General features: G+C 43.0%; 1 protein-coding gene across 1 annotated transcript in view; it reads right to left on the minus strand.

Annotated features, from left to right (window-relative positions):
- The window catches only part of pcnx2 (pecanex 2), a 44,273-nt gene that overhangs the window by 1,689 nt on the left and 25,056 nt on the right, over nt 1–17,528 (minus strand). Inside the window, exons 17-32 of the mRNA XM_062996325.1 lie at nt 17,248–17,353; nt 15,936–16,028; nt 14,655–14,805; nt 12,609–12,750; nt 10,773–10,950; nt 8,348–8,456; nt 8,130–8,259; nt 7,065–7,123; nt 6,774–6,989; nt 6,449–6,702; nt 5,798–6,031; nt 3,966–4,069; nt 2,785–2,929; nt 1,331–1,561; nt 860–1,134; nt 608–771 (exon numbers count right to left, since the gene is read on the minus strand). Of these exons, the coding sequence (XP_062852395.1) occupies nt 608–771; nt 860–1,134; nt 1,331–1,561; nt 2,785–2,929; nt 3,966–4,069; nt 5,798–6,031; nt 6,449–6,702; nt 6,774–6,989; nt 7,065–7,123; nt 8,130–8,259; nt 8,348–8,456; nt 10,773–10,950; nt 12,609–12,750; nt 14,655–14,805; nt 15,936–16,028; nt 17,248–17,353 (2,591 nt within the window). The remainder of the gene's footprint in view (nt 1–607; nt 772–859; nt 1,135–1,330; nt 1,562–2,784; nt 2,930–3,965; nt 4,070–5,797; nt 6,032–6,448; nt 6,703–6,773; nt 6,990–7,064; nt 7,124–8,129; nt 8,260–8,347; nt 8,457–10,772; nt 10,951–12,608; nt 12,751–14,654; nt 14,806–15,935; nt 16,029–17,247; nt 17,354–17,528) is intronic.

A 17,528-nucleotide genomic window follows, 5' to 3' on the forward strand; every position in this document is an offset into this window, starting at 1 on the left:
AGAGAGAACCAAAATCAAAACACAGCCGAGAGGAGTGCAGGAGGAGAAACGCAGGAGGAGAAATGCAGGAGAAGGAACGCGAGAGGAGGAATGTGGGAGGAACGCAGGAGGAGGAACGCAGGAGGAGGGACGAGGAGGAGGAGCGCAAGGGGGAATGCAGGAAAAGGAGCACAGGAGGAATGCAGAAGGAGGAATGCAGGAGTAGGAACAGGGGAGGAGGAATGCAGCAGGAGGAAGGGAGGAGGAGGAAAGCAAGAGGAGGAACAGGGGAGGAGGAAAGCAAGAGGAGGAATGCAAGAGGAGGAGGAACACAAAAGGAGGAGTGCAGGAAGAGAAACACAGGAGAGGGAGTGCAGGAGGAGGAACGAAGGAGGTGAAATGGGGGGAAAACGCGAGGAAAAGTGCAGAAGGAGGAGCGCAGGAGGAGGAATGCAGGAGGAACGCAGGAAATGGAATGGGGGAGGAACGTAGGAGGAGGAATGCAGGAGGAACGCAGGAAATGGAATGGGGGAGGAACGTAGGAGGAGGAATGCGGGAGAAAAGATCTTTAGGTTATCAGACAGACCCTGTTCCTATAGTAAAAAGTTGCTATGTAATGAAATGTGACCTGCGCTGTGGTGCCGGGTGCGAGAGCCGCGAGGATGCGCTTGGTGAGTGCTGGCGCTCTGGGACGTGATGGAGTTGTGGGTGTGGCTGACGGACGATCCGGCGCAGTCCACGTCCTCCATGTTCACGCCGCTGTTACCGCTGGTCAGGTTGTCCTTCCTCACCCTGAAGGAGAGAGCGCAGGGAAATCAGCGTGACGCCGGAGCGCCGGGGCGGGGCGCAGGGTTTCGGACCGCCGGACCCCGTTACCTACCGCAGCCACCGGGAGCACAGCCAGGACCGGACGTCCCTCGGGCTCAGCGCGCCCCCCCACACGCTGCCCATGTGCTTGTGCGTGCCGGCGTAGGAGGTGGTGAGGGCGGAGACGAACATGGGGTAGCCCAGCGGCTGGTCGCACGAGGAGTTGATCATGTTGCGCAGCGCCTGTTTGGAGTTCTGGATGCTGCCGCGCTCCGGGTTCCGGTTACGCAGGAAGATCAGCTCCTGCTGCTGACCGGCCCAGAGCCCACGGACGCACTCCTTATTCATCTGACCGGGACACAGAGAGACACGGTAACGGCATTAACCAAAGAATATTTATAATAATAATAATTAGATATATAACTGTCACATGTAACTAATGGTAACACATGCTGACGCTTTCCGAGTCATTTGAAACGAGTCCGAGTCGAGTCTGAAGTCGCTGTGTTGGTTTAGACATGCTAGCTGCTGCTCTCATTCACACCTTGATGACTTTGAAGCTGAGGAAGCGCTTGTAGAGCATGATGATCTTGTACTCGTCGCTCCCTTCGTCCAGCGTATGGCGTAACGTGAGCAGCGTGTCCCTGCTGGACAGAACCGCCCGGCGCCAGGCCGGGTCGCCCTCGTCGCAGATCACCAGGGCGCTCCTGTAGGTGCTGATGGCCTCGTGGAGGACGGCCGGCTCCTCGGACTCCTCCAGGCTCGTGAAGTGGTCCTGTCATCCACCAAAACATAAATTAGGTGTTAATGAGTCACAAATAAACAATCTTAAATTAAAACCAGGAGGACAGTGTGGATGTGCCTCGATAGAGAGAGAGAGAGTGAGGTGCAATCCCCATACGCCTGGTAGAGATGAAATAGAACCCAAAGTGCAGCTCTACAATCCAAGGTAGAATAATACTGAGACTAAAGAAGGGGGGAGGAATTTAGAAAACAAAGCGGCCAATTAATAAATACAAATTAATAAAGGAACCTACAATTAATATCTAAGGTCACAGGTGACCGTCATTAAAAGAACTACCGCTCACACTTTGACTTATCGCGCCCTCTGCCAGCCAAATTAGGGTCGTGCAGAAGGCACGTCTCCAAACAGGGTGCTCTGATCAACATGCGTTCAGGATCCACATAATTACAAGTTCAATTCCTTCCTGTGTAGAACACACTCCAAAAAAAAGGTTTGGACGGAGCAATGACGTGCCATGCCTCACCATTTTGTGCCAAACTTCAGGACAGAATTTAGTCTTTCACCATCTACTGTACATGATATTGTGAAAGGATTCAGGGAATCTGGAGAGCCGGAAAAATTCCACTCGCAAAACACGCAAATTAGTGTCCTCAGTTCCTAAAGTATTAAAAAGTCTCGATAATAGGAACGCTGATGAAACACAGGGAGGAACACGCCCCCGTCCCATAACCCGTTACAGAGAAACAGGGGGTTGCACAGGGACAACAAAGGGATGTGAGCTGGGTGGCGCAATTTTGTGATGGGGTTAAAACCAGACTCTTGGAAAGCAGGAGTCCCATTCGACCCCTCGGACCTCCCTCGCAAGACTAAGGAGCAAGGCAAACTGGGACATCACCCCAAACCAGAACAAGTTTCCAGAAAATTGAAGTGAACCTCGTGGTCCGGCATCACAGCTTTAGTTGAAAAGGTCACAGGCGATCATCAAAGGAGAACAACAGCTCACACTGTGACTCCGCGCTCCCTCCACCAGCCAAACTAGGGTCGTGCAGAAAAGGCACTTCTTCAAACGGGGTGTTCTGTTTAACATGCGTTCAGGAAATTCTGTCGTATCCTTTACATCCTTTCTGATCTAATAAAGAGTCGATCATTAACAGTATCAGCACCAGGCTGAGATACAACCTTAGTTCGAGTTCGAGATGTCAGCTCTGGTGTGCTAGCGTGTTTTACCACATTTGTGTGACTCTGCTTTGTACCTGATGAAGCTTGAGACTCATTCTGACGGCAGGTGCCACCACCTTCTGCAGCAGATCCATGTCAGCAAACACCCACTCGTCCTTGGTGGGGATGCGGAAATCTCCCTTAAACAAGGTGCTGAAGCCGAACAGGAACGATTCCAAACTGCAACGGAGACAACAATCCAAAATACACATTCTGCTGAGTGATTTAATGACCTTATTTAGTAATTAATAACTTATTATTGAGCTCTAATTATTCAGAGTTTTACATTTAATACAAACACCAAAAACAGACCGACTTGTATGATTTTTTCCATGCTACGTTCTTGATTTTAGGTTTTGTGGTTTGTGGTTTGACGCTAATGGCTGATTATTCGTGTAGAGCAGAGCTCCCCAACCTTTTTTGCACCACGGACCGGTTTCATATAAGATATAATTTCACGGACCGGATGATACGAAGAGCATAATAAAAACACAAAGTGCATAACAATACTGCTCACCAATGATGGGAAATCAGTAGAACCCTGAGCTTTTTCTGCTGCTACGAGACGCTCCCACCTAGTGGTGATACGAGATAATAACACCTAAAGTGTGTTCCTCATGTCCGGTCTACACAGTAACTTCGTTTTGGTTGCCATTACTGCAGAAAATCCCACTTCACAAAGATAGGATGTTGGAAATGTGCAGCACTCTCTGGATGTTCTGCCTTGATATTAATCCAAACCCTGGCAGGTTTGAAGTTGACGGACGGATCCATTCCGCCGCATTTCATGGGTCATTTGTGGTTGAGAAGTGATTTGTGGTTGGGCTAAATTTGTTGGTATCATGTGACTGAAATAGGTTTGTGTCCAACACGTCAAGAGGAACATTCATTCATTCATTCATTCATTCATTCATTATCTCAACCGCTTATCCAACTAGGGTCGCAGGACGGGCCGGGCGGAAAAGAACAGCACCCTCGTCAGGCGTGGTTCCTATCCCAGCTTTTCAATGGGCGCAAGGCACACAGTAACACCCTGTACGGGACGGCAGTCCATCACAGGGCAGTCAAGAGGACCAGACGGATGTTATTAAAACAGAATTTGTTAATAAATTTGGTAATAAATGAGCAGTCTGTGGCCCAGTAGTTGGGGACCACTGGTGTAAAGAATGTGCCCAATTTGACAGTATAAGATGTATTGAAGGACTGAAGTAAATACCTGTTGGACATGTTATGTGACGCGGTGCCCAGACACCTCCTGCCCAGCACCGACAGAGCAAAACACAGTGTGACCAGTGGAGAGTCCTCGCCACACTCCACCGGCTAAAAACAAGAGAAGTGCACTTAGTTTGTTATGCACAGCGGTCATTATTAGCATTAATACATTGCTATTTACAAACCACAAGATTTCCAGTGTGTCACCATGTAACCTTGTATAACCTATAAAGCGCTACATGGTCTGTACCACAGTATCTGAGTGAGCTTACTGATCACTACAACCCAGCACGTCCACTTCACTCACAAGATGCAGGGTTACTTATAGTTCCTAGAATTAAAAAGATCACGGCTGGTGGAAGAGCATTTTCTTACAAAGCTCCACAACTCTGGAATAATCTTCCTGCCTCTGTCCGGGACTCGGACACAGTCTCAATGTTTAAGTCTAGACTGAAAACATATTTATTTTCTCAGGCTTTTGATTCATCTTGTCAAACTAAACAAGTAAACGTAGTTCTGCTGTAATAATTCGGGGTGTCGGAGTCTAAAACTACTCTCTGTAACAATTTCACATTTTTAACAACATCTTCTGTTGTTTTACCCCGAGGTGGTTCTGATGGAAACCTGTTCACCCTCTCGAGGTTGAATCCTGCAAGTCGAGACTGCCGTGCCAACAATGCTGCTCCTGCCAGATGTGACGGGTTCCTGGCGTGTTTGCACCAAAAATGTCCAGAACTTACTATGGACTTTATCACAGACTGGACTGAATAATGAAGAACTCACATTATTATTGTTTGCTAGTTATAACTTTCAGGTCATTTTAATTTGTGTGTTTGTATGATTTGTGTAAATCCTATTTATTTAAATGATCCTCCAGGCTACCCGAGGAGGATGGGGGTCCCTGCTGAGTCTGGTTCCTCTCAAGGTTCCTTCCTGTAATTTTAAGGGGTTTTTCCTGCCACTGTCATATATATATAACATTATGCTTTCAAACTTTGTGGCAACAGTTTGAGTGATGTGTTTGGTGTGGAGGGATTCCAGTGGCCTGCACTAATTCCTATAGATACAGTCCAAATTCTTGTGGAAAGCATTCCCATTAAAATGGAGGCTTGTATGGTATCGGGGGAGGGAGGGTCCACATAAAAAAAAAGAAATGGTTTTGAATTGGGATGTCCAACAAGCTCATGGTCAAGCGTCCATACATTTGGCCATATACTCTAGGATGCCTTGTACTTAAAGCCCTACCTACTTCACGGCCGTGAAAATCATGAAAATGAGCCATTCTTGAGAAATATGCAATTTGCCGTAAAATTAAAAATGTAAGGTTTGTGTTTAGTTTAACATTCGTGCAGCGTTCAAGTGCGTCACGTTTACTGGTTAATCTGCACTATGAGGCGTCCTAGCGATCCTACGGCAATTCAGTTAGCAATCGCTCAGTCAAAACGTCCAAGATGTGGAAGTAAAGCAGCTAAAACACGACACGAGTCAAAACTAACAACCGATTTGTATTTGAGATTGTCACTGGATGTTCAAGGTTTACATTCAACTATTAAGGTAGCTGTTCTGTGTATCGTAGCTTTATTTATTTTATCATTTGAATTATGAGTGAAATTTAATGACTGACGTGAAATGTGGATCTTTACAGTAAAAATCTGTGAAATCTGCGATTTTTAAACACGAGGTTCAAGAAAATAAGCACATTTTCCCATGAATTTAGTCGTGCCCTACTTATACTTGCTGCTTCTTTTGTCCACCTTAAGGACGTAGTAGTTCGACAGTAAATTCGACAATATTCCATGGCGGTTGTGGTGTTTATCTCTCAGGGCGTGTTCCTACCTCGTCCATTTTGCTGACGCAGTACTGGACCCACTCCAGATAGACGTTGCAGTAGCTGGCCCGGGTGACGCCCTGCAGGCAGTGGACGTAGTCCTCGTCGATCTTGACGCTGAACACCACCGGGTCTCGTTCTATGTGGTGCCACTTGCTGTAGGGCTGCAGGGCTTCGTGTATAGACTGATCCTTCAACCACGTCTGCAGCTTTGGGTTGATCATCAGATAGTAGACGATGCTCTGAGGGCAAACATTTTGATTAGTCTTTCTGAACCAGGGGTGTGGTACCGGTCCTGGGGGTCTGGGGTCTAATGTTGCGCCTGGTCTCTGACCCCTAGGACCAGAGCTGCCCTCCTCGATTATAAACAAAGGCGCAGAGCTTGGGGGTTCTAGATCACATCTGTTCTAGATCAAGTTTTGGGTTGTTCTGCCTCTCTCGTGGGAACACTCAGGATTGTTGACGCTGTGAGAGGTTGTTAGTGTGTTACCTGCGATGGACTGGCATCGGTGTTACTGTGTGCCTTGCGCCCATTGAAAAGCTGGGATAAACTCCAGCACCCCCCCCCCCCCCCCCGACCCTGATTGGATAAGCGGATAAGAAGGTGAGTGAGTGGGCGTGGTCTCATGCTGCAGTAAGGGTTGAAACAGGCGCGTTACCTTGAGGTAGTAGGTGATGAGCAGCTTGCGCAGGTCATAGAGCTGCAGCATGGTAGCGGCGTTGTTCTCGCTGATGCTGTAGCCCTGCAGCACATACTTGGTGGTGGTCAGCTCCCAGGCAAGCCAGCGCAGGTTGAACGCGGCATTGCACGACAGGACGTGGGCCAGGTGACCCGGCTCGCAGCAGCAACAGCCCTCGTCCTCCTCCACGCCCTCCGTGATGGCCTCTACCTCCCTCTGCTGGCAGTACGTACCTGCAGGATGGAGAGAGTAAGTCCTCGTACTCAGACTGTGAATCTGTCCCACCGCTCCGTTTTCCACTCACCCCTGAACTCCAGGCCCCTCAGCTGGAACGTGACCAGGCCGTTCCCGACCTCCACGAGGTGCACCAGGGCGTTGAGATAATCCGAGGCCAGGATGAAGCAGTCTCCGGCGCTGTAGTTTCCCCAGCGGCCCAGCAGCAGGTCCCCACACAGCGAGTGCTGCAGCGAACGCGTCAGGTACTCGTAGAAGATCGAGTTCAGATTGTTATCGTCACATCCTGAAAAGAACAGCACCCTCGTCAGGCGTGGTTCAGCACCCGCGCTCATTTAATAGCTCACGTATTCTCATTTACCCGTCTCCTTGTCGATCTGAGACACCAGCCTGATGTTGGAATTGTCAGCGTGTTTCGTGCTGAAATGTGAAAATAGAGGTCAGATATCTTGTTCATCCTCCGGAGAAGAATACAGCGGTACCTTGAAACTGGACATCAGTCGGTTCTGGGAGTGACGTCGAGTTTTAAAGACGTTGAGTTTCGAGGTATTTTTCCCCCATAAGGATGTTTGTGAAACCTGTTAATGCGTCCATGGTCCCGTGGAGCTGCAGATATTTTAGTCTCATGTAAAATAATGAGGTTGTTTTTGACACTTAAACACTGAAAATAACACAAATATAATATAAACACACTGAAATACAATTACTAACAGTTACACTTCAATAAAAATACAATAAAAGCTGCACTTTAGTTTTACTTCTTTATTGTTTCCTGCCGCTTCTTAATGGTGGAGATGCTCGATGTTGGAATACCGTATTCCCTTCAGCACCGATGCATTCACATAAGAAGTGACAAAACTGCTTTTGCTCTGCTGAAGTGTGACGTGAACAAAACTTAGCGTGACTTATTGTAGTAAAACAGCGAGTGAGGAATGTGATTAGTGGAGGAACTTATGAGCAGTAATAATGAAGAGAAGTTTAGTGCTCCTGTCTCCTTCTTTTACTACATTAAACCACGTTAAGCTTTATTTTCAACCAGAAGCGTTTTAGACTCTGGGAGAAGCTGATTCTGATTCTCACCATTTCTCAGAAGCTGGAGCTGTAACACAAGTTTAAAAGTGAAACAGGGAGGAGAATCCAGATAAACACAGATACATGTGGAGCTGTAACCCTGGATCTGACGCTTATTTCACACTGATGCAGATTCAGATCAGATTCACACGCTGATGAGGGTTTACTGATCAAGCCGAGAGCTGAACAAAGCGACACACACGTTGAGTTTAAGTGAACAAATTTCTCCACAAAGGGCGTCGAGTTTTAAAGATTTTGGGTTCAGGGGACGTGGAGTTACAAGGTACCGCTGTATATAAATATCCAGTAAGATGAAACACCCACATCCACAAAATGAAACGCTGGATGCTCTTACTTGTAGTTTCTCTCCCAGAACTTGACGGGACGTGGATATGACGTGATAAAGATGGCGCTTCCCAGGAACGGGCTCAGCGGCGTGTAGAAGACCGTGGTGATCAACGTCTGGAGCAACAGCATGGCCGAATCTGAACCCAAACATCAAGGAGTACATATATAAAAATAGTGGATAAAAATAGTGGTTCAGGATCCGCGATGGGAACACTGTAAGGATACGCGGCACGGCGAACGGCTGAGCGAAGGCATGGAACGCGCTGCCCCACGCGATCTGCCAGGGGGCGATGTACACCAACACGAAGTGCAGCTTGAGCAGCAGATCCCAGAGCTGCAGGCAAAACAGAACAAATCCTGTCGTGACTCACTGAGATGCAACAGAACTGCTTAGTTTAGCTTTGGGATTTAAGCATATGCATGTGGGTGACTAAAGAATTAATGCTCGACCCTGTAAAGCATAAACCACCAAATAATTACCATAAAATTCATAAAAAATGTTTAAACTGGAGTGTTTTTGTGACCTGTCAATTACAAAAAAAGAAAAACAATTAAATAAGACTTTGCATATGTGTGTTTTGTTTTGTATCATATTTGATACATGAGGCTTTTTTTTTTAAATGTATTGTTCACAGCATGTTTATTTCCTTTAGTTTTTTTTTACTTTGGGGTCTCTTTTGAGATCCCAGTTATTCTTTTATAATTATAAATGTATAAAAGAATAACAGGAGTTTAAAAAAAAATTTAAATAAGACTTTGCAAATGTGAGTTTTGTTTTGTAGCATATTTGATACATCAGGCTTTTTTTATTTTTTATTTTTTATTATTTTTATTTAATGTATTTATTTTAACCCCTTAAACTTTGAATTTCCTTTAGTTTTTTGACTCAGATAATTTTAAACTTATAAAAGAATAACTGGGGTCTCATTAAAAATGAATAAATAATTAAATAAGACGTTGCATATGTGAGTTTTGTTTTGTATCATATTTGATACATCAGACTTTTGTTTATTTATTGTTCACAGCACAATTTTGTAACATACAAAAATGTACAGAACATCATTTTTTTAACTCCTTAAACTTTGAATTTCCTTTAGTTTTTTTTTGACTTAAGTAATTTTAAACGTACAAAAAATAAGTGGGGTTTCAAAAAAAAAAAACCTTTGGCTCTCCTCTAAAATTAATAAATAAATAAATAAGACTGTATATATGAGTTTTGTTTTGTATCATATTTAATACATCAGGCTTTTGTAATTGATTATTTTTTATTATTTTAATTTAATGTATTTATTTCTAACCTCTTAAACTTTGAATTTCCTTTAGTTTTTTGACTCAGGTAAATTAAAACTTATAAAATTAAAAAAAATAAACAATTAAATAAGACTTTGTATATATGTGTTTTGTTTTGTATCATATTTGATACATCAGGCTTTTGTTTATTTATTGTTTGCAGCACATTCTGTACACACAGAAAAATTTTTAAAAAACATTTTAACCTCTTAAACTTTGAATTTCCTTTAGTTTTTTGACTCCTTTACATTTTTTGTAATTTAAAACTTATAAAAGAATAACTGGGGTCTCAAAAAAACCCAAAAACCTTTTGATCTCCACTAAAATAAAAAGAAAATTAAATAAATAAGACTTTGCATATGTGAGTTTTGTTTTGTAGCATATTTGATACATCAGGCTTTTTTAATGTATTGTTATTTTTTATTACTTTTATTTAATGTATTTACTTTTAACCCCTTAAACTTTGAATTTCCTTTAGTTTTTTGACTCAGGTACCTGGGGTCTCAAAAAAAAACTAAAATAAAAAGAAAATTAAATAAATAAGACTTTGCATATATGAGTTTTATTTTTTATCATATTTGATACATCAGGCTTTTTTACATTTTAAATGTATTGTTCACAGCATGTTTTTTAACACAGAAAAATGCACAGAACATCATTTTAACCTCTTAAACTTTGAATTTCCTTTAGTTTTCTGACTCCTTTAGATTTTTGTAATTTAAAACCTATAAAAGAATTACTGGGGTCTTAGAAAAAAAATGCAGTAATGATCAACCGGATGTGGAAAAGATATATTTTAGTTAGTTTTGTCAAGGTTCTATGCATCTTCGGGGTCAGCAGGTTGCATATTATATAAACAATATAATATAAGCTATAAATGTTAGTTTCTATTGTAATTCCATCTAATGATGTTATTTAAACATTTAATTAGTTTATTTTCATGGAATTGATAATGCATGAAATGCATTAATTTACTTATAATGACCTTAAATTCCCACTGTATATTATTTGATACACACATATTCAACTCGATTTTACATCAAAATAAATTACAAAACCTTAAGTACTTATAAGTTGCATCAATCCAATAAATATTCCTATTACAAGATTAGTAAAACTTTGAGTAAAAACATCTATGCTAAACTACAGGTGGGTCACTGACTGACGACGGCCACTTTGGATCTCAATTAAAGCTCCTCTGGTGCATGCAGTACATGAATAATCCACCAGGGGGCAGAAGACACGTATCTAATTGTACACTTCAGGTTTTCAGGGAAACAATATAAATACTGATGATGTAGAAGTCTTTAAAACTCATGTATCAAATATGATACGCTGAGCATTATAGGGTTAAACACACCTTGTGGAAGACGATGGACATGAGGAAGAAGTTGAGCAGGAAGGTCTCAGAAGCTCTGCTGTAGTCGAACTGGAAGAAGACGATGGTGAAGACCAGCGTGAGGAACTGGTAGCTGGGGTTACAGAAGGACGAGCGCAGGAGCTTCATCCCAGCAACTGTCATCAATAAGACATCAGAGCTGGAGCGAGACACAGATGCCTGAGAAACTCAGGAGCAGGAGCGAGACATAGCCAAGCAAAGCACAGACACATCGGCGTCAGGACGGGACGCGAACCTAAAACCTGCTCACACCCACCTGAAACCTGCTTACACCCACCTAACACTCGGGAGGGAAGATAATTCTGACACAAGGACTGCTAATGCTAACAACTGGTTAAATTAATGTTAGCACAGGAACTAACAAATTGACATAAACACTCACTTCAGACAACAAACGCTAATGCTAATGCTAACAACAGGTAAAACTAATGCTCGTACAAGAACTTTAAATAAAGTCAAGAGCTACTGATAACAACAGCTAACCACAGCAAAACATAAAGCTGAATATAGCTGATGCTAACAAGGGATATAACTTAAAATGCCCCTGGAGCCGAGAGGGTTAAGGACCTTGCTCAAGAGCCCAACAGTGGCTGCATAGCAGTGGCTGGATTTGAACCGACAATCTTCTGATTGTCAGCTCAAAGCTCCACCCACTAGGCTACATTCCCTAGGCTATACTGAGTATTCCCAGGCGCTCTCGCATGTAAGTACTGACTGAGCTCAACCCCGCTTAGCTCCCGAGATCGGACCAGATCAGGCGTGCTCAAGATCAGGACGGTTTTAAATGCAGTATTGCAAATCATTTAAGTTTGTCACCATCTACCATCCATAACACTGTGAAGAGTTTCAGGGACTCTGTAGAAATCTCAGTATATATAGGGCAATATAATAAACCATAAACCACTGCTGGATGTGTGTGGCAAGTTAAACCCTCAGACGGAAACGCATTAGTAACAGTATAATCTCACAGGCTCAGGAGAACCTCAGAGAACCACTTAACACTCACATTTTACATTTTTAACTCCATTCTCTGTTGTTTTACCCCGAAGTCGAGACTGCCGTGCCAACAATGCTGCTCCTACTAGACGTGACGGAAACCTGGTGAGTTTGCACCAAAAATGTCCAGAACTCACTACAGACTTTATCACAGACTGGACTGAATAATGAAGAACTCACATTATTATTTTTGCTAGTTATAACTTTCAGTTCAATTTAATTCTGTGTTTGTATGATTTGTGTAAATCCTATTTATTTAAAGTTTCCTCCAGACCACCAGGACGGGCCCTGCTGAGTCTGGTTCCTCTCAAGGTTCCTTCCTGTAATTTTAAGGGAGTTTTTCCTGCCACTGTCGCCCTCGGCTGCTCAACAGGAAGGGGGGGGGTTGTTTTTGTATCTGTTGGTCCTGGATATTGTAAAGTTGCTTTGAGACAATGTCTATTGTAAAAAGCGCTGTATAAATAAAGTTGACTTGACTTAACACAGTCCGTGCTGCATCAAGAAGTTCTACACTCAAGCCATGCATCAGTTCTAGGCATAAACAGTGCAGAGTTCTGACCTAATGTGACCCAAAATAATAAAACCATAATAATAATAAAGCCATGCGGCGCCAATTTTGGACCAAATTGCATCCAGAACTGAAGCTATATCTGCTTAAACAAATTTAAATGCAGGTAAAAATCGGCCTTTCCGGGGTGTAACAGCACTCATCACATTATTTATCTAACAGTGTATTTGGCTGCATCACATATTCATGTGATATTCATGTGATGTGCAGTACAGTAATAATGAGGTACGTACTGTATACCGAGCTTCTTCCTGTGACTGAGAGCGAACCCGTCATTGGTGAGAGCACTGAGCACGATGGCAGGATACACCACGTACTTCTCAAAGCTCAGGAGTCCAACGTAGAGGCGCTCGAACCACATCAGCTGAGCATCCTCTGTAAAACAGTAATGATATACACTTAAGTCCTCGTGTAAAATGCAACTTGCTGTGGAATTCAAAATGTAAGGTTTTGTGTTTAGCAATTTTTCATTCTTGTAGCGTTTAAGTGCCTCATGTTTACTGGTTAAATCCTACAGCAATTCAGTTAGCAATCGCACGGTCAAAACGAGAAGAAGATGTGGACGTGTAAAGCAGCTAAAAACACGAATCGTAATGAATCGTTTCTCACGTTACGACTGTGTTTCTGTGTTTGTTTGATATTTAACACATACTGTATTTACGAAGTCTAGCACCGGGCGGCACGGTGGCTAAGTGGGTGGCACTGTCGCCTCACAGCAGGAAGGTCCTGGGTTCGATCCCCAGGCGGGGCGGTCCGGGTCCTTTCTGTGTGGAGTTTGCATGTTCTCCCCGTGTCTGTGTGGGTTTCCTCCGGGTGCTCCGGTTTCCTCCCACAGTCCAAAAACATGCAGTCAGGTTGCATAAACCTAGGATGCAGAAACCAGTGCACTGTAGTGCCGGTCCCAAGCCCGGATGAAATAGGGAGGGTCGTGTCAGGAAGGGCATCCGGGGTAAAAACTGTGCCAATTTAATAATGTGGATCACGATCCGCCGGCGACCCCTAACAGGAGCAGCCGAGGAAATAGATATAATAATAATAATAATAAGTTACACTTATATAGCGCCTTTCACAAAACCCAAGGTCGCTTTACATACAAAAATAACAATCACACCGAACTAGCAGGGGAGGACGGGGAAAAGTGCAGAGAAAAGAGACGGGTTTTTAGTAAAGTTTTAAATTTAGATAGTGAAGTAGTAGACCGTAACCAGGATGGAAGAGAGTTCCAGAGCGAAGGGGCAGCAACACTGAAAGATCGGCCACCCATGGTGCTCAGTCTGAACCTGGGAACCACTAGGAAACCGGCATCTGATGACCTTAGGTTACGGGAGGGATTGTAGAATTTTAGGAGGTCTGAAAGATAAACAGGACCCAAACCATGGAGCGCCTTATAGGTGAAAAGTAAGATTTTGTACCGTATGCACATGGTAATGGACAGCCAGTGAAGCCGCTCCAGGACTGGGGTAATATGATCAGACTTCTTTGTATGGGTTCAGATCCGTGCAGCAGAATTCTGGACTATTTACAAGGGGCGTATAGATTTAGAGGGAAGCCCATGGAGCAGAGAATTGCAATAGTCCAACCGAAAAGCATGGACCAGCGTCTACTAGGCGTTTACTAGGTCTAGCACCATGTCACTGCAAAAGTGCTAACAGTGAAGCTTTGGTGCCTCATCAGAAAAAAATGGTAAGGAACTAAAAAATGGTAAGACAATGTTGGAGGCACCTGATGCCCTAGAAAAAGAATTGTCAAAAATGTAAGTGTCTTTCTTTGATACTAAACCATCACTAAGGCTCAAATCCTAGCAGTGATGTTTTAACTACGACCCGTTGGCCATTTGTGTCCCGTTACTAAGTTTGAAACGGCTCACGAGGTATTTTAGATATAAAATTATTAGGCAGGTTGCTGGCACTCTCCCCGTCTTCTTTACCCCGAACGTTCCCCAGGTTTTGGATAAGCGCGGCGGCTCCAGAGAAACGAAAACTAGACACCAGAGCAAACGCAGAAGATTTCAGGCGTGCTGAGAGTTCAGAGGGAAGTGGGTATGTCTAATTTAAAGAAGTATAATAATCTTCCTGTTAGGATTATAAACTGGTGAAAGGAATCGACAAAATCTTGACGTGACTCTGAGCGCCGTTATATTTTTATTTCTTTTATTACTGAAGACTCTGTGGCCCCGCGGTCGTGGATTTTTTACTCCATCTGAATCAGATTGCCCACCTGTGCCAACATACCCAGATCTTTTACCTGATACATGAAACATAACAATGATCATCACTCACCTGAAGGCTCAAACTGGAAGTACTCCTTACTCTTCAGCACTGGGTGTGAGATCCACAACCAGGGATGATGCTTACGTAGCTGAGGGATGAGATAGTGGGTAACGAAGCCCACGGTTGCTGCCAAGGCATACAGCACTATGGTGACAAACGGCTGTGTTTAAAAAAAGAAAGGATATTATTTCTAATCTTAAGTATTTTTCATGTAATAATGACATACACCGATCAGGAATAACATTATGACCACCTTCCTAATATTGTGTTGGTCCCCCTTTTGCTGGTAAAACTGCGCTGCACTGTGTATTCTAGGGATGTAACGATGCACCACAAAACAGTTAAAAAACGGTGCACATGTGCCACAATTCGAATCGGTTATTCATTTAAGATAAAGCGATATTCACTTTAAACAGCAGAGGGCGCTGGCGTTATTCACCTCGACTGGTTGACGTCACTACAGGGTTGCCAGGTTCGGAATTTTCCAGCCAAATGTATTTATGTGAGGATACTTTCTTTATTTGTATTATTCATTAATTTATTTAATGTTGGATTTGTTTTAAAATCTCATTTTAGTTTTTTTACACAATAAGCATCGTTTTGCATAGTTTGTACCTCCCTCAGAAATAAAAGGACATTCATTATTTAAATAAATAAAAGATAAGCACAAATACAGGATTTTACTTTATTTTAAAGAGAAATAATAAAAGGAAACTTCGTCATAATTTGTCTTTAATTTCATTTTGTTTAAAAAAAATCGGGAAAAAATCGTATGGTGAACCCAGTATCGTGAATCATATCGCATCGTGGGTAGAGTGTATCGTTACATCCCTAGTGTATTCTGACTCCTTTCTATCAGAACCAGCATGAACTTCTTCAGCAGTTTGAGCTACAGGAGCTCGTCTGTTGGATCGGACCACACGTGCATGGATGAGCCTCGGCCGCCCATGACCCTGTCGCCGGTTTACCACTGTCCCTTCCTTGGACCACTCTTGATAGATACCGACCACTGCAGACCGGGACACCCCACAAGAGCTGCAGGTTTGGAGATGCTCTGACCCAGTTGTCTAGCCGTCACAATTTGGCCCTCAGATCCTCACGCATTTTTCCTGCTTCTAACATCAACTTTGAGGATAAAATGTTCACTTGCTGCCTAATATATCCCTCCCACTAACATGTGCCATGATGAAGAGATAATCAGTGTTATTCACTTCACCTCTCAGTGGTCATAATGTTATGCCTACTCGGTGTATAGTACATTTAAGGCAGCTTATAATCTGATTCTCTCACCCTTAAGGACAGGAAGACGGTGCTGGCAGTGACTGCGTAAGTCAAAACTGATGCTATGATGCACACGACCAGATCTGAGAGCAGAATCTCCCTCTGTAAAAGACAGTAAAGAGCCAGAACAAGGTTTATTTCAAGCCTGTATCTGCATCACGTTATGCCATGTACTACAACCCCAAATCAGAAAAAGTTGGGACAGTACTTTGACTTTTATTAGATGTCAGACAGGATGAAGCTGAGATATTTCATCTTTTATCTGCTCAACTTCATTTCATTTATTAATAAACATCCATTCCTGCATTTCACACCTGCAACACATTCCAAATAAAGTTGGGACAGTAAAGCATTTACCACTTTGTAACGTCGCCGTTCCTTTTCACCACTTAAAAAAGGTTTTGGCACCGAGGAGACCAAGTGATTTAATGTTTCAGCTTTTATTTTGTCTCTGCAAACATGTTTTAAGATGTGCATTTTTTCCAGAAAAGACCCGGAATGCTGATTCATCTGAGCACAAAACACGTTTCCACTGTGTGATGGTCCATCCTAGATGTCTCCGAGCCCAGAGAAGTGGACGCCGGTTAACATAAGGCTTCTTTATTACACAGTAAAGTGTTAAGTATGATTAGTGCAGTAACTCTGTATTGTAGAGCTGATAAAGGTTTGATAAACTAATCCCTCACCCATGTGGTTATATCAGCTAGTGTTGAGTGGAGGTTCTTGATGCGTCTGAGGGATGGAAGATCACGAGCGTTCAGATTAAGCTGCACCCTCCACCTTTACACACTGAAATTCCTCCTGATTCCTTGAATGGTTTAATGATATTCTGCACTGTAGAGGGAGAACATGCAAATCCCTTCCGATCTTTCTGTGAGGTTCATTGGTTTTAAACATTTCAATCATTTTCTCACACATTTGTGGACAAACTGGATCCTCTGATCATCTTTACTCATCAGAGACTCTCAGCCTTTCCTGGTGCTGCTTTTGTACCAAACCATGATTATAATCACCTGTTTACATCACCTGTTTATAATCACATCATTATTTAGTGTTTTCACCTCATTACTGGCCCTTAATTGCCCCTGTCCCAACTTTTTTTGGAATGTGTTGCAGGCCTGAAATGCAGGAATGGATGTTTATTAATAAATGAAATGAAGTTGAGCAGATAAAAGATGAAATATCTCAGGATCATCCTGTCTGACATCAAATAAACGTCAAAGTCAGTGTAAGAAACTGTGTTTTATATTATTAATTACATTTTCTACCCTGTCCCAACTTTTTCTGGTTTGGGGTTGTATTATTCTATAACGCTCTTTACCACGGAGCTCTTCAGCTTTTCCGGTAGAGGATCTTCATTCTCGGTCGACTCTTCCTCCACCTCACCATTGCCGAGCTCTGGCACCAGTTTGGACTTGATCAAAGAGCTGGTTGACATTAAAGAGGGACGTATTAAATATTAAACCAAGAGACACACCAGGCTGCACAAAAGAAAATACTAGGTATACGCTATACAGCCAAAAGTATGTGGACATGCCTCATATGAGTTTGGATGTTTTAGTGTAAAGTCAATTAAAGTAAATCAATTCTATGCACCCAGCC

This window comes from Trichomycterus rosablanca, chromosome 5, assembly GCF_030014385.1.
Source record: "Trichomycterus rosablanca isolate fTriRos1 chromosome 5, fTriRos1.hap1, whole genome shotgun sequence".
Taxonomy (NCBI): Eukaryota; Metazoa; Chordata; class Actinopteri; order Siluriformes; family Trichomycteridae; genus Trichomycterus; species Trichomycterus rosablanca.